Source organism: Tachyglossus aculeatus, chromosome 7, assembly GCF_015852505.1.
Source record: "Tachyglossus aculeatus isolate mTacAcu1 chromosome 7, mTacAcu1.pri, whole genome shotgun sequence".
NCBI classification, from domain to species: Eukaryota; Metazoa; Chordata; class Mammalia; order Monotremata; family Tachyglossidae; genus Tachyglossus; species Tachyglossus aculeatus.
This window is the reverse complement of record NC_052072.1, coordinates 6427915-6445531: the sequence shown is the minus strand read 5'-3', so window position 1 is coordinate 6445531 and position 17617 is coordinate 6427915. Positions and strand designations below refer to the sequence as shown.

The following is a 17617-nucleotide window of genomic DNA, read 5'->3' as shown; positions in this document are numbered from 1 at the left end:
GTACAATACAGCAATAAAAAGAGACAATCCCTGCCCACAATGAGCTCACAATCTAGCGAAGGGGAGACAGACATCAGTACAAATGAACAGACATCCACGTACATAAATTAAATTATAGATATATACATAAGTGCTGTGGGGTGACGAGATGGGGGAAGAGCACAGGGAGCAAGTCAGGGTGACGCAGAAGGGAGTGGGAGATGAGGAAAAGTGGGGTTTAATCTGGGAAGGCCTCTTGGAGGAGATGTGATTTCAGGAAAGCTTTGAAGCGGGGGAGAGTGATTGTTTGGAGGATTTGAAGAGGGAGGGCCTTCCAGGCTAGAGGCAGGATGTGGGGCAGGGGTTGGAAGCTCGCTCTCTTCCTCCCTTCAAGGCCCTACTGAGAGCTTACCTCCTCCAGGAGGCCTTCCCAGACTGAGCCCCTTCCTTCCTCTCCCCCTCGTCCCCCTCTCCATCCCCCCCATCTTACCTCCTTCCCTTCCCCACAGCACCTGAATATATGGATATACGTTTGTACAGATTGATTACTCTATTTATTTATTTATTTATTTTACTTGTACATATCTATTCTATTTATTTTATGTTGATAGTACGTTTGGTTTTGTTCTCTGTCTCCCCCTTTTAGACTGTGAGCCCACTGTTGGGTAGGGACTGTCTCTAGATGTTGCCAACTTGGACTTCCCAAGCGCTTAGTACAGTGCTCTGCACACAGTAAGTGCTCAATAAATACGATTGATTGATATTGATTGGTGGTGAGACAGGTGGGATGGAAGCCCAGTGAGAAGGTTAGTGGCACCAGAGGAGCGGAGGGTGCGCGGAGAAGGAGAGAAGGGAGGTGAGGTAGGAGGGGACAAGGGGATGGACTGCTTTAAAGCCAATAGTGAGGAGTTTTTGTTTGATACAGAAGTGGATAGGCAACCACTGGAGATTTTTGAGGAAAGGGGGGTGACGTGTCCTGAACGTTTAGGGAATCAGAACGTAGTAGGAAATCAGCCAGGTGAAGTAGGAGGGGGAGACAAATGGTAGAGTCAGGATTAGAACCCAGGTCCTCTGACTCTCAAGCCAGTACTCTTTCCATTTGGCCGGGCTGATCTCCCCCCTTCTCCCGAGCCCCGAGGCACTTTGTCTTCTAGCTTTGGGGTCTTGTTTGGCTTTGGGGAGGCTCTGGGCAGTGGAAGTCAGACAGCTGCACTTATTCATTCATTCATTCAATCATTTATTGAGCGCTTACTGTGTGCAGAGCGCTGTACTAAGCGCTTGGGGAGTACAAGTTGGCAACATATAGAGACGGTCCCTACCCAACAGTGGGCTCACAGTCTAGAAAGTTCACACTTCCCTCCTGGCTGGAGAGCCCAGATCCCCTTCGCAGGAACAGCTGGGCGGGGCCGGACTCTGACAGTCAATCCGTCGTACTTATTGAGAACTTACTATGTGCAGGGCACTGAACAAAGCGCTTGGGAGAGTACAATACAACAGAATTAGCACACACGTTCCCTGCCCATTAAAATTTTACAGTCCAGAGGACCCCACCATCACCAATCAATCAATCAATCAATCGTATTTATTGAGCGCTTACTGTGTGCAGAGCACTGTACTAAGTGCTCGGGAAGTCCAAGTTGGCAACATATAGAGACAGTCGTACCCAACAGTGGGCTCCCAGTCTAGAAGGGGGAGACAGAGAACAAAACCAAACATATTAACAAAATAAAATAAATAGAATAGGTATGTACAAGTAAAATAAGTACTGGTGACAGTGGAGGCGGGGGCTTTGGGAGGATCAGAGGATGAGTTTTCTAGACTGTGAGCCCTCTGTTGGGTAGGGACCGTCTCTAGATGTTGCCAACTTGTACTTCCCGAGCGCTTAGTACAGTGCTCTGCACACAGTAAGCGCTCAATAAATGCGATTGAATGAATGAATCAGAGCCGGGTGGGGTGAGGGGGCTGGTGGCCACAAGAAACCTTCTGAAGGAAGTGGCCCGGGGTCGGGGGAAGTCTTGAGGGATCAGCGTGCCCGTTGGCCTTACTTCTGCCCAAACACCTTCCCTTAGGATCTCAAACATCAGCTTGAAGAGGAACGCGTCAAGCTAGAGGAGATGCAGAGAGCCAAGGAGGTGAGATAGTCCCTGCGCTTCACTGGGCTGGGAGGCGAGGGAGCGGCCAGCCCCATCGGGAAAGGATCCCCCTGGCTTCTCCTCAGAAGGGAGCAGAAATTCCTTGCAGAGACCGTTTTTTTGTTGTTATTTGTTTTTTGATGGCATTTATTAAGCGCTTACTACGTGCAAAGCACTGTTCTAAGCGCTGGGGAGGTTACGAGGTGATCAGGTGTCCCATGTGGGGCTCACAGTCTTAATCCCCGTTTTACAGATGAGGTCACTGAGGCACAGAAAAGTCAAGTGTACGAAGCGCTTGGCGCTGTACTATGTAGTTGTCTGGCCTAGGTATGATCAGCGTTGCCAACATCATGTCATCCCCCGCCCCCCCGCCCTCAAAAATCGCCAGTGATTGCCTATCAACCACCCCCCCCCTTCTAGACTGTGAGCCCACTGTTGGGTAGTGACTGTCTCTATATGTTGCCAATTTGTACTTCCCAAGCGCTTAGTACAGTGCTCTGCACATAGTAAGCGCTCAATAAATACCATTGATGATGATGATGATGATGAAGTGACTTGCCCAAAGTCACACAGCTGACTATTGGTGGAGCCGGGGTTTGAACCCATGACCTCTGACTCCAAAGCCCAGGCTCTTTTCCACTGAGCCATGCTGCTTCTCGCGCGCTGAGGGCTGGGTGGAAGAACTAAGGTCCAGGCCTCCTTTCCTGGCCCTTCTCTCTTGGGGCCCTTCCTAGCCGGGCCCTCCACCTATGTTGGCACCTACAGCTTGTGGTTCCTGCAGCCCTCCTGGCATCTGGAGCTCCCCACCCTCCCTCAATAATAATAATAATAATAATAATGGTATTTGTTAAGCGCTTACTATGTGCAAAGCACTGTTCTAAGCGCCGGGGAGGTTACAAGGTGATCAGGTTGTCCCACGGGGGGCTCACAGTCTTAATCCCCATTTTACGGATGAGGGAACTGAGGCCCAGAGAAGTGAAGTGACTTGCCCAAAGTCACACAGCTGACAAATTGGCAGAGCCGGGATTTGAACCCGTGACCTCTGACTCCGAAGCCCGGGCTCTTTCCACTGAGCCATGCTGCTTCTCAATCCCGCAGTCCTCTTCTCCCCAGCACTAATTCGGAGTTTCCAGGCCTCTCCTCCTCACTCCATAGCCCCTTTCCCCAGGTTTTCCAAGCCTCTCCCATCTCCCCCATCTCACAGCCACTCACATCTGGGCTCTGGAGAGCCACTTACCCTCATCCCCTCCCGGTCACTATTTTCCTGCCCTCCCATCCTCAGGGTTCCCAGTTAAGAGGGAAGCAACATGGCCTAGTGGATAGAGCATGGGCTGGGAGTCGCTGGCTAATCCTGGCTCCACCACTTGTTCGTCATGTGGCCTTTGGGAAAGTCACCACACTTAATGATAATAATAATGGCATTTATTAAGCGCTTAGTATGCGCAAAGCACTGTTCTAAGCACTGGGGAGGTTACACGGTGATCAGGTTGTCCCGCGGGGGGCTCACAGTCTTAATCCCCATCTTCCAGATGAGGTAACTGAGGCCCAGAGAAGTGAAGTGACTTGCCCAAAGTCACCCAGCTGACAAGTGCTGGAGCCGGGATTTGAACCCCTGACCTCTGACTCCAAAGCCCACGCTCTTTCCACTGTCTTTCCACAGTCTTTCTTCTAGACTGTGAGCCCACTGTTGGGTAGGGACCGTCTCTATGTGTTGCCGACTTGTACTTCCCGAGCGCTTAGTACAGTGCTCTGCACACAGTAAGCGCTTAATAAATACGATTGATTGATTGATTGATTTCCACTGAGCCACGCTGCACTTCTCTGGGCCTCAGTTACCTCATCTGCAAAATGGAGATTGAGATTGTAAACCCCACATGGGATTGGGACTGTGTCCAACCCGATTCGCTTGTATCCACCCCAGAGCTTAGTACAGTACCTTGCACATAGTAAGTGCTTAACAAATACCAACATTATTAAGATGACCATACGCTCCATTTTGGTTGCGCAGTCACAGACGTCCAGGTCACCTGATTCTCAGGGCCCTGAAAACCCCCGGAAAAAACGGTGTTGGCCGGGATGCGTGAAAATCCCAGCCAACGGGAGTGGAGTGGAGGGAGAGGATATGGGGTCTCTGGCAGAGGAGAGGGACAGTCGAGGGTGGGAGAAGACAGAGGGGAGGATGGGGATGAAGACTGTGAGCCTCCTGTGGGACAACCTGATCACCTTCTAACCTCCCCAGCGCTTAGAACAGTGCTTTGCACATAGTAAGCGCTTAACAAATGCCAGCATCATCATCATCATCTGTGGCCAGCCGAGCCCCAGATCCCGCAGACCCAGCGTTCAGGGTGGCCATCGGACAGCCCACTTCCCCTCTGGCCCACAAGGCTGTTGCCATGGTAACTGGAGCCACGTTCATTCATTCAATCGTATTTATTGAGCGCTTACTGTGTGCAGAGCACTGTACTAAGCACTTGGGAAGTAAAAAGACGGCAACATATAGAGACGGTCCCTACCCAACAGCGGGCTCACGGTCTAGAAGAGGGAGACAGACAACAAAACAAAACATGTGGACAGGTGTCAACAGAATAAATAGAAATAAAGCTAGATGCCCATCATTAACAAAATAAATAGAATAGTAAATATGTACAGGTAAAATAGAGTCATAAATCTGTACAAACTTCTAGACTGTGAGCCCGTTGTTGGGTAGGGACCGTCTCTATATGTTGCCAACTTGGACTTCCCAAGCGCTTAGTACAGTGCTCTGCACACAGCAAGCGGTCAATAAATGTGATGAATGAATGAATGAATATATACAGGTGCCGTGGGGAGGGGAAGGAGGTAGGGTGGGGGGGGATGGGGAGGAGGAAAGGAAAAAAGGGGGCTCAGTCTGGGACAGCCACAGCAGTGGACGTTAGCTCCAGTCAAACAGGCCCAAACTTGTAGTGCTATTTAGTGAGCGATGGCCTCCTGAGTACAATGCACTGTACTGAGCATGTGGGATAATGATGATAGCATTTATTAAGCTCTTAGTATGCGCGAAGCACTGTTCTAAGCGCTGGGGAGGTTAACAAGGTGATCAGGTTGTCCCATGGGGGGCTCACAGTCTTCATCCCCATTTTACAGATGAGGTAACTGAGGCCCAGAAAAGTGAAGTGACTTGCCGATAAGTGGTGGAGCTGGAATTTGAACCCATGACCTCTGACTCCAAAGCCCAGGCTGTTTCCACTGAGCCACGCTGCTACTCCATAGCCACGCTGCTGCTTCTGATAGTCCATCAGAAGGCCAAGACACCTCCCCTGCCCACAGAGAGCTTCCCCTCTTAACAGGGAAGTCATTCGCTCAGTCAGTCGTATTTACTGAGTGCTTGCTATGTGCAGGGCACTGGACTAAGTGCTTGGGATGGTACAATATAACAATGAACAGACACAATAACAATTATAATTATGGTGGTTGTTAAGCGCTCACTATGTGCCAAGCACTGTTCTGAGCACTGGGGAAGATACAAGGTCATCAAGATGTCCCCTTTGGGGCTCACAGTCTTAACCCCCATTTTACAGATGAGGAAACTGAGGCCCGGGGAAGTTAAGTGACTTGCCAAAGGTCACACAGCAGACGAGTGGTGGAGATAGGACTAGAATACAGGTCCTTCTGATTCCCAGGCCCGTGCTCTATTCAATCGTTCAGTCATATTTATTGAGCGCTTACCGTGTGCAGAGCACTGTACTAAGCGCTTGGGAAGTACAAGTTGGCAACATATAGAGACGGTCCCTACCCATCAGCGGGCTCACAGTCTAGAAGACTTTCCACTATGCCACACTGCTTCTCCATTCCCTGCCCGCAAGGAGCTTATAGTCTAGAGGAGGGAGACAGGCATTAATGTAAATAAGTAAATAAATGAATTATATATATGTACATAAGTGGTGTGGGGCTGGGAGGGGGGTGAATAAAGGGAGCAAGTCGGGGGACGCAGAAGGGAGTGGGAGAAGAGGAAAGGAGGGCTTAGGCAAGGGGAGCCCCTGGGAGGAGATGAACCTTCAGTAAGGCTTTGAAGAAGCAGCAGGGTGTAATGGAAACACCAAAGGCCCGGGAGTCAGAAGGTCATGGGTTCTAATCCCAGCTCCACCACTTGTCTGCCCTTGGGTAAGTCATTTTACTTCTCTGGGCTTCAGTGACCTCATCTGTAAAACGGGAATTGAGACTGTGGGCCCCACGAGGGACAGCGACTGCATCCAACCCTATTTACTTAGTACAGTGCCTGACACATAGTAAGCACTTAACAAATACCATAATCATTGTTATCATTATTATTATTATTATTATTATTACTATTTGAAGGTGGGAGAGTAATTGTCAGATAACATCGGGGAAGACATCTGACTCGTATATGATTACAGAGTTTCAGAAGGAGGGGAAAAATGTCGAAGGAAACTGAGAGTAACAGTGGACTTTAAGATGGCAATGAATTCAGTTTTCAGTTCAGACATACAACTGTTGGTTAATAATAATAATAATAATGGTATTTATTAAGCGCTTACTATGTGCAAAGCACTGTTCTAAGCGCTGGGGGAGGTTACAAGGTGATCACGTTGTCCCACGTGGGGCTCACGGGCTTCATCCCCATTTTCCAGATGAGGTAACTGAGGCCCAGAGAAGTGAAGTGACTTGCCCAAAGTCACACAGCTGACAACTGGCAGAGCTGGGACCTCTGACTCCAAAGCCCGGGCTCTTTTCCACTGAGCCACGCTGGTTCTTCCAAAAGTATTGATTGAGTGCTTTCTATGGGCTGAGCCCCGTCCCAGGTGCTTGGCGGGTACATTAAAAATGAAGGGCGTGATCATCATCATCATCATCAATTGTGTTTATTGAGTGCTTACTATGTGCAGAGCACTGTACTAAGTGCTTGGGAAGTACAAATTGGCAACATATAGAGACAGTCCCTACCCAACAGTGGGCTAATTCTGCAAATATCCACTGTGCCGAGGACTTCATGTAGCCAAGTAGAAGTGAGTGAAATAGGCAGAACCAAGGCCTCAGAGCCGTACCTGATCCTGAGGTGACTGGGGGAAGCAGCTCATATCTGCCCAGATGGAGTCTCTGGGTCTGATCTGGGAGATCAGTATGTAGGTAGATGGGTGGTTGGGAAAGCCCCTCCTTGTCTCCCGGAAAAGGCGGCCGAGGAAGAAGTCCTGGAGCAAGCGTCTGCACTGGAGTCGCTGAATGCCACCCTGTACCAGATGCAGCTGGAGCTCCAGAAAGAGGTGGGGGCGTGGGAGAGGTCGGAGGGGGTGCCGGGGAGGATGGGTGAGGTGGACTGAGGCAGGGCATTGCTGGTGGGGCGGGGGTACAGAGGAGGTGGAAGCGTGGAACCTGTCCACATGTTTTGTTCGGTTATCTGTCTCCCCCTTCTAGTCTGTGAGCCCATTGTCGGGTAGGGACCTTCTCTATATGTTGCCGACTTGTATTCCCAAGCGCTTAGTACAGTGCTCTGCACACAGTAAGCACTCAATAAATATGATTGAATGAATAAATGAAGCATGGGGGGAATAGGGGCAAGGCGGGGTGAGGAGGGGCGCGGGTAAGGGAAGTCGCTCCCGGCTGACTGCCCTCCTGGGATAGAGCTGCCCGGGGCGGGGCTGGGATCATTCATTCATTTGTTCAATCGTATTTATTGAGCGCTTACTGTGTGCAGAACACTGTACTAAGCGCATGGGAAGGACAAGTTGGCAACATATAGAGACTGTTCCTACCCAACAATGGGCTCACGGATCTAGAAGACGGGCTCACAGTCTAGAAGATAATAATGATGGCATTTATTAAGCGCTATCTGCAAAGCACTGTTCTAAGCGCTGGGGAGGTTACAAGGTGATCAGATTGTCCCACTGGGGGCTCACAATCTTAATCCCCATTTTACAGATGAGGTAACTGAGACACAGAGAAGTTAAGTGACTTGCCCAAAGTCACACAAGGTGACAATTGGTGGAGCCGGGAGTTGAACCCCTGACCTCTGACTCCAAAGCCCGGGATCTTTCCTCTGAGCCACGCTGGATCAGAATCCCACCAGCCAACACCGCCGTCCTTTCAGTCATTCAATCGTATTTATTGAGCGCTTACTGTGTGCAGAGCACTGGACTAAGCGCTTGGGAAGTACAAGTCGGCAACATATAGAGACATCCCTACCCAACGACAGGCTCACAGTCTAGAAGGGGGAGACAGACAACAAAACAAAACATGTGGACAGGTGTCAAGTCATCAGAACAAATAGAATTAAAGCTAGATGCACATCATTAATAAAATATAGAATAGTAAATATGTACAAGTAAAGTAAATAGAGTGATAAATCTGTACGAACATACATACAGGTGCTGTGGGGAGGGGAAGAAGATAGGGTGGAGGGGATGGGGAGGAGGAGAGGGAAAAGGGGGGTCAGTCTGGGAAGGTCTCCTGGAGGAGGTGAGCTCTCAGTAGGGCTTTGAAGGGAAGAAGAGAGCGAGCTTGGCGGATGTGTGGAGGGAGGGCATTCCGGGCCAGGGGGAGGACGTGGCCGGGGGTCGACAGCGGGACGGGCGAGAATGAGAGCGAGTCCTTTCAGAGAAACACCTTGGTCAACGTGGAGAAAACCCTCAGCCGTGCCCTGATAGAGATGGAAGAGAAATACAGAGTCCAGCTCAAGTACCTGATGGAGGAGAACACAGTCCTCAAGTACGTGTTTCATTCATTCCTTCATTCAGTAGTATTTATTGAGCGTTTACTGTGTGCAGAGCACTGGACTAAGCGCTTGGGAAGTCCAAGTTGGCAACATCTAGTGGCGGTCCCTACCCAACAGCGGGCTCACAGTCTAGAAGGGGGAGACAGACGACAAAACAAAGCCTATTACCAAAATAAAATAAATAGAATAAATATGTACAAGTAAAATAGAGTAATAAATCCGTACAAACATATGTACATATATACAGGTGCTGTGGGGAGGGGAAGGAGGTAAGGCGGGGGGCATGGGGAGGGGGAGAGGAAGGTGGGGGCTCAGTCTGGGAAGGCTGACTGGTTGAGGTGGGGCAGGGCTGAGTCTCCTCAGCCCCAAATTTAGGGGGTGGGGGCTTTTGGGAAGGGGGCCGGGAGAGGAATGCGGTCGGGTGAGGTCGCGCGGTTTGGAGAGGCCCTGAATGGTGAAACATTTCTTGCCCACTCTGTGATAGGCGTTAGGTGTCTATGCAAGTGCTTAATACAGTGCTCTGCACCCAGTAAGCGCTCAATAAATACAATTGAGTGACTGAATGAATGGTGAAGCAGCTTGGTCTGGTGAGATCTAAGCAAGCGCTTAATACAGTGCTCTGCACACAGTAAGTGCTCAATAAATATGATTGAATGAATGAATGGTGAAGCTGCTTGGTCTGGTGAGACAGTGTGGCCTGGTGGGTAGAGTCTGGACCACGGAGTCGGGAGAGTTCTAAATCCAGCTCTGCCCCTGGCCTGCTGGGGGAATCTCGGGCCAGTCATTTAAATTTTCTGAGCCTCCGTTTCCTCATTTGTAAAATGGGGATAATAATAATAATCAATCAATCAATCAATCAATCAATCGTATTTATTGAGCGCTTACTGTGTGCAGAGCACTGGATTAAGCGCTTGGGAAGTACAAGTTGGCAACATCTAGAGACAGTCCCTACCCAACAGTGGGCTCCCAGTCTAAAACGGGGAGACAGAGAACAAAACCAAACATACTAACAAAATAAAATACATAGACTAGATATGTACAGGTAAAATAAATAAATAAATAAATAGAATAATAAATCTGTACAAACATATGTACATATATACAGGTGCTGTGGGGAAGGGAAGGAGGTAAGATGGGGGGATGGAGAGGGGGACGAGGGGGAGAGGAAGGAAGGGGCTCAGTCTGGGAAGGCCTCATAATAATAATAATAATAATGATGATGATGGTATTTGTTAAGTGCTTACTATGTGTCAAGCACTGTTCTAAGTGCTGGGGGGGGATACAAGGTAATCAGGTTGTCCCACCCCTGGGGCTCACAATAATAATAATAATGATGGTATTTGTTAAGCACTTACTATGTGCAAAGCACTGTTCTAAGCGCTGGGGAGGCTACAACATGATCAGGTTATCCCACGGGGTGCTCAGTTTTAATCCCCATTTTACAGATGAGGTAATTGAGACACTGAGAAGTGAAGTGACTTGCCCAAAGTCACACAGCTGAGAGTTGGCAGAGCTGGGATTTGAACCCATGACCTCTGACTCCAAAGCCCGGGCTCTTTCCACTGAGCCACGCTGCTTCTCCTCTTCATCCCCATTTTACACTGAGGCCTAGAGAAGTGAAATGACTTGCCCAAAGTCACACAGCTGACAAGTGGCAGAGTAGGGATTAGAACCCATGACCTCTGACTCCCAAGCCCGGGCTCTTTCCACTGAGCCACGCTGCTTCTCTAAAAATAGCTGCTCTCGGCTTTTGAAATTATGAGACCCAGGTGGGATTGTGTCCGATGTGACAGCGCTTAGCACATAATAATAATCAATCAATCAATCGTATTTATTGAGTGCTTACTGTGTGCAGAGCACTGTACTAAGCGCTTGGGAAGTACAAGTTGGCAACATATAGAGACAGTCCCTACCCAACAGTGGGCTCACAGTCTAAAAGGGGGAGACAGAGAACAAAAGCAAACATACTAACAAAATAAAATAAATAGAATAGATATGTACAAGTAAAATAAATAAATAAATAGAGTAATAAATATGTACAAACATATATACATATATGCAGGTGCTTTGGGGAAGGGAAGGAGGTAAGATGGGAGGGATGGAGAGGGGGACGAGGGGGAGAGGAAGGAAGGGGCTCAGTCTGGGAATTGATAATAATAGTAATGGTTGCGGTATTTGTTAGCACTCACTCTGTGCCAAGCTCGGTGGTAGATAACGAGCTAATCAGGTTGTCCACAGTCACTGTCCCACATCGGGCTCACAGTCTAAGTAGATTGTACTTCATATTCATATATCCATTCCGTAGTATTTATTGAGTGCTTACTGTGTGCAAAGCACTGTACTAAGCACTTAACAATGTAACAATGATACTTATTAAGACAAAGAGGTTCTGTGCTCTGCCTGATGGTACAGTCAGGGTCAGGAGTAGAGAGGAGGCCAGAATCCTAAACCTTCTGATTGTAGCACGGTGCCCTAGTGGAAATAATAATAATATAATAATAATAATAATAATAATAATAATAATGGCATTTATTAAGTGCTTACTATGTGCAAAGCACTGTTCTAAGTGCTGGGGAGGTTACAAGGTGATCAGGTTGTCCCTTGGGGGCTCGCAGTCTCAACCCCTATTTTACAGATGAGGTAACTGAGGCACAGAGAAGCCAAGTGACTTGCCCAAAGTCACACAGCTGACAATTGGCCGAGCTGGGATTCGAGCCCATGACCTCTGACTCCAAAGCCCGGGCTTTAGCAGAGGTCTGGGACTCAGGAGACTTAGGTTCTAATCTGGGCTCTACTACTTGCCTGATTTTATGTGTCGGTTTTCCCCCTGTTTAAACTTAACTTCTCTGTTTGCATTTCTTAAATGTAAAATGAATGTTATGTATGTTTTTTATGGTATTTGTTAAGCGCTTACTATATTTCAAACACCATTCTAAGTGCTGGGCAGGCACAAATTCATCAGGTCGGACGCAGTTCCTGTCACACATGGGGTTCAAACTCTAAGTAGGAGGGACAACAGGTATTTAATTCCCATTCCTCAGCTGAGGGAACTGAGGTGAAGTGACTTGCCCAAGGTCACGCAGCAGTGGTAGAGTGGGGATTAGAACTCAGGTCCTGGGACTCCTAGGGACCTGCTCTTTCCACTAGGCCACCTGTTCTCTCTCCCCCTTAGATGTGAGCCCCGTGTGAGACTGTCTGATCTCATCGTGTGGCGCATTCCTAGCACTTAGTACTGCCCTTGGCACAGAGCTGAAGAGATACCCTGTGTCCTTTTTATTATTATTTTGATTCTCAGGATGTATCATTAGATTGAGAGCAGGGTCCTTTTCCCACCTTTAATTCAATCGTATTTATTGAGCACTTACTGTGTGCAGAGCATTGTGCCAAGCGCTCCTCTGCCTCCCCTCGACCCCTTGGGGACACCCCAGCCCCAGGGTGACCCCAGGGACCGCGAATGGGTGTCTTTGTGGGGCAGGACACCGCTTCATTCATTCACTCATTCATTTGTATTTGAGTGCTTACTGCGTGCACAGTACTGGACTAAGCGCTCGGGAGAGTACAGTATAACAATAAACAGACACATTCCCTGCCCACAACAAGCTTGCAGTCTAGAGAGGGAGACAGGCATTAATAGAAATAAATAAATGATAGATATTTACATGAGTGCTGTGGGGCTGGGAGGGGGGATGAATAAAGGGAGCAAGACAAGGCGACGCAGAAGAGCATGGGAGAAGAGGAAAGGAGGGCTTAGTCAGGGAAGGCCTCTTGGAGGAGATGATGATGATGATGATGGCATTTATTAAGCGCTATGTGCAAAGCACTGTTCTAAGCGCTGGGATAGATACAAGGTGATCAAGTTGTCCCACATGGGGCTCACAGACAATCCCCATTTTCCAGATGAGGGAACTGAGGCCCAGAGAAGTGAAGTGACTTGCCCAAAGTCACACAGCTGACAAGTGGCGGAGCCGGGATTTGAACCCATGACCTCTGACTCCAAAGCCTGAGCTCTTTCCACTGAGCCACGCTGATGGGCCTTCAATAAGGCTCTGAAAGGGGGGAAGAGTCAAAAGTCTGTGGGATAGGAGGAGGGAGGGAGTTTCATTCATTCAGTCATATTTATTGAACGCTTATTGGGTGCAGAGGACTGTACAAAGCGCTTGGGAAATACAAGTCCAGCGCTTAGAGCAGTGCTTTGCACCTAGTAAGCGCTTAATAAATGCCATTATTATTATTATTATTATTATTATTATTATTGCAAGTAGGCAACATACAGAGACGATCCCTACCCAACAATGGGCTCACAGTTTAGCCAGAGGCAGGATGTGGACAAGAGGTCGGTGGCCAGATAGACAAGACGGAGACACAGTGAGAAGGTTGACATTAGGCAGCGCTTCGAACAGTACTTTGCACATAGTAAGCGCTTAATAAATGCCATCATCATTATTATTATTAGAGAGGCAAAGTGTGTGGGCTGGGATGCAGTAGGAGAGTAGCGAGGGGAAGGTAGGAGGGGGCAAGGGGATTGAGGGCTTTAAAGCCAAAGCTGAGGAGTTGTTATTTGATATGGAGGTGGATGGGCAACTATTGGGAGGTCTTGAGGAGGAGAGAAATGGCCTGAATGTTTTGCCCCCTGCCCACAGGCGGAAGATTTTGTCCAGGAGCGAAGACCAGCTGCGGGTCCAGCGGCGGACGTCCACGATGCCTTCGGGCATGCTGGCCAGCAGGTCCGAGTTCCGAAGGTCCACCTGAACACCTTGGGGCAGGGCGCAAGGAGAGACGGGGCGGATGGCACACAGTCCCCATGCCCGCCACGGACACCTGGCTGCCGGACTCCCTTAGAGGGCAAGCACGCCCAAACATGCTTGGCCCCTTATGCCCTGCTCTGCAAGGGTCGCCGCCTGCGCATGCGTGGCTCGTGGTCCAGTCACGCTGTCGGCTTCGTTCTGCCTTCGTGTCCTGCACGTGTTCTCGCCTCCTCCCTTCTTTCCCATCTCTCCCTTCTCTCCCTTTCTCCCTTCTCTCTCTTGCCCTTCTCTCCCTTTCTCCCAGCTCTCCCTGCTCTTTCTACCTTTTCTCTCTCTCCCTTATCTCCCTTTTCTCCCTCTCCCTTCTCACCCTTCTCTCCCTGTTCTCCCTTTTCTCCCTGCTCTCCCTTTTCTCCCTCTCCCTTCTCACCCTGTTCTCCTTTTTCTCCCTGCTTTCCTTTTTCTCCCTGCTTTCCCTTTTCTCCCTGCTTTCCCTTTTCTCCCTGCTCTCCCTTTTTTCCCTCTCCCTTCTCACCCTTTTCTCCCTTCTCTCCCTGCTTTCCCTTCTTTCCCTCTCCTCCCTTTTCTCCCTCTCCCTTTTCTCCCTCTCCCTTTTCTCCCCCTCCCTTTTCTCCCCCTCCCTTTTCTCCCCCTCCCTTTTCTCCCTCTCCCTTTTCTCCCTCTCCCTTTTCTCCCTCTCCCTTTTCTCCCTCTCCCTTTTCTCCCTCTCCCTTTTTTCTCTCTCCCTTTTCTCCCTGCCCTTTCTCTCCCTTGCCCCCCCTCTCCTATGTCTCCCTGTCCCTCCACCAGAACGTGGCTGTGTATTTTCCATCTGTGTGATTAAAGCTCTCTTTCCCAGGAGTTCTATCCTTCCAGTCACCTTCCGTCTCCCGCAGACAACATAACCAATGCTTCCCGCCCCGGCCCTCTCCTTTTTTAATAGAATTATTTCAGCACTTCCTATGTGCCAGGCACTGTACTGAGCACTGGGGTAGACACCAGATAATCGGATTTGACGCAGTCCATGTCCCGCAATGAGGCCCATTGTCTTAACCCCCCATTTTACAGATGAGGTAACTGAGGGTCAGAGAAGTGAAGTGACTTGCTCGAGGTCACACAGCAGATGAGTGGCAGAGCTGGGATTAGAACCCATGACCTCTGACTCCCAAGCCTGGGCTCTTTCCACCAGACCGCAATGCATCTCCCTCCCTCCTATCCACCCTTCACCTTCCACCCCCTACCTTGCTCCTTCTCCCCCGGGAGCCAGCCTGGAAGTTCATTGGAATGGAGCCCTCTTTCCACTCAGGCTCAGCGCTGGGACGAGGGTCTGCTGCCCCCGACTTCCGCCAATAATTCGGCTTGACAGTGGACGGGTTCCAATAATATGGTTTTAATCGGGAACCTCGTAAGCGCCAATGGGGCAGAAGCTTGGATTGTGACTCTTCTCTGTGAGTAGACGCTAGCCCATTCAGCTGGCTAACCTTGTTCTCTTTCTCTCATCCACTCGCTTAGTACAGTGCTCTGCACAAAGTAAGCACTCGATAGACCCCATTGATTGATTCTCCCCCTTCTAAACTGTGAGCCCACTTTTGGGTAGGGACCGTCTCTATGTGTTGCCAACTTGTACTTCCCAAGTGCTTAGTACAGTGCTCTGCACACAGTAAGCGCTCAACAAATACAATTGAATGAATGAATTGATTCATTCAGTCCACAGGTTTGATTGAACGCCTACCTTGTGTTTGTACTCAAGGTTCTAGAGAGATTAGAGAGGAGTACAGTGAAAGTAACTTAAGTATTTGTTAAGTACTTATTCTGTGCCAAGCACTGTACTGAGTGCTGGGATAGACACCATGTTATCAGGACAGACACAATTCCTGTCCCACTTTGGGCTCACAGTCTATCCCAAGCACTTAATACAGTGCTCTGCTCACAGTAAGGGCTCAATAAATACGATTGACAGACTGATTGACTGGCAGTCTAAGGAGGAGGGGGAACAGGTAATTTAATCCCTATAGTACATATGAGGAAACTCAGGCCCCGAGAAGCTAAGTGACTTGCCCAAGGTCATAACAGGCAGAACCGAACCGAGGTCAGAATCCTGATCTTCTTAAATCCTCCTTTTTTAGATTTCCCCCTTTCTTTTTGGATTCATCCTGGCTGGTATTCCCACCTCCAACCCAATGTCTTGAACCCCCTTACTCTCTCCAACAGCTCTTCCGGCTTTAATAATCACATCTCCCTTGGGACGTCTTCCCCAATTTGTTTCCAATCTTCCCTGCTTATATTCCACCCCAGTCCAGCCCACGCTACCTGTTCAACACCACTATTGTCACCTAAGCACTTAAGAACAAACTCCTGTAGCACTTTTCTTATGGTATTTGTTAAGTGCTTACTATGTGTCAAACACTTTTCTAAGCACTGGGTTCGATACAAGCTAATCCCATGTCACAGTCTTAATCCCCATTTTATAAATGAGGAAACTGAGGCGTGAAGTGACTTGTCCAAGGTCACACAGCAGGCAAGTGGAGGAGATGGGATTAGAACCCAGATCTTTCTGACTCTCAGGCCTGCGCTCTATCCACTAGACCACACTGCTTATGACATATTTTACCTACCCCGGGATGGGATGATGATCCAGCAGCAGTGCAAAGTACCTTGCCACTTTTTCCTCTTTCTGTCACCTCACGCTGGATTGTTACCAACTTGTACTTCCCAAGCGCTTAGTACAGTGCTCTGCACACAGTAAGCGCTCAATAAATACGATTGATGATGATGATGATTGATGATTGTAAGTAAACTCCTTGAGCCCTGTGAGTTCACCCCAGGGCACCCCCATCTTTCATTCCAGCTCCCAAACTACCTCAGGAAATCTGATTACAGCCCAATTAGTAACCCCACCACTGGTTACAATGGTACCATACATTGCCGACTTGTACTTCCCAAGCGCTTAGTACAGTGCTCTGCACACAGTAAGCGCTCAATAAATACTATTGAATGAATACTCTCTGCCTTAGCCTGGCAGGAGTGGGCTGAAAGAAGAGAGCTGGTCTACCTCATCAGTGATTTCAACGGGGCCTGGGAAAACAGCAAAAAACGTCATCAGCGAAGTTTAGTTTCTCTAAGGAGTTGATGTAAAATGCATTAATCTGTTCAAGATCCAAAGAATTGACCAATACAGTATAAATATATATATTTTTAAAGTGACAAAGCGCTGATATAGATGGGATGATGATCCAGCAGCAGTGCAAAGTACCCATAATGAAAGATTTGGGAATTCAAGCTTTGGAGATGCATGTGTAAATGCAATGTTCAGTTTTCAGTGTTTTCTTTTGCATCCACTGTGTCACATGCTAATACTAGAGCTTTTCCATCATCTGCGCTAAATAAAGCTGCCATCTATCGATAAATGGAAATGAGTTCCGTGGCTTTGTAAGTCCACTGCAAAGGAAGGGAAGTCAAGGTAAGCTTCACAGTTATAACTGTGGTATTTGTTAAGAGCTACTATTTGCCAAGCACTTTCCTAAGCAGCGGGGAAAATAAAAGATAATCAAGCGACCAAGTAAAAGGGAGAGTAGATATTGAATTACAGATGAGTTTCAGGACCCGAGAAGGTAAGTGACCTGCCCAAGGGGGGCATCCACAGCTGAGTTATCTGGAAGTGAGTGAGGTTGTAAGAACCGGTGAGACTCGGCCAGAGAAACATCAGAGTTGACATTAATCCCAAGGGTGGCTTTAAAATAAATAATTTCAGAGTCTCAGGACCTCTGAGTGTAGATTAGCACCAGGCTGGAAGCTATGTCAGGTCAGTGTCTTCAGCACTCCAGAAAGTCTCCGTTTCCGGTAGTAACCGGGTTTGAGACGTGACGTTGTGGTTGAAAATGTGTCTCAGAGACCGTATTTCCTGCAGCCGATTCGTGATGGCCTTTTGGCCTCTGTCGGCTCCAGCTGAACCGGGACGGAGGGGGTCTGCGTGGAGTAGTGAGCGTGAGCTAGGCGTGAGCATAGCTGCCTTCCAAGCAGTTGACCCGGGTTCGATTCCCGGCCAACGCAGCATA

At 48.8% G+C, this 17617-nt stretch overlaps 1 protein-coding gene across 2 annotated transcripts in view; it reads left to right on the top strand.

The window, feature by feature from the left end:
- Window positions 1–13833, top strand: part of FLACC1 (flagellum associated containing coiled-coil domains 1) — a 45845-nt gene extending 32012 nt beyond the window's left edge. For both annotated transcript variants that reach the window (XM_038749617.1, XM_038749616.1), the window contains exons 12-15: window positions 2049–2111; window positions 7280–7369; window positions 8701–8810; window positions 13458–13833. In XM_038749617.1, the coding sequence (XP_038605545.1) occupies window positions 2049–2111; window positions 7280–7369; window positions 8701–8810; window positions 13458–13566 (372 nt within the window). In that variant the 3' untranslated portion in view covers window positions 13567–13833. The remainder of the gene's footprint in view (window positions 1–2048; window positions 2112–7279; window positions 7370–8700; window positions 8811–13457) is intronic.
- The last annotated feature ends 3784 nt before the right edge of the window (window positions 13834–17617 follow it).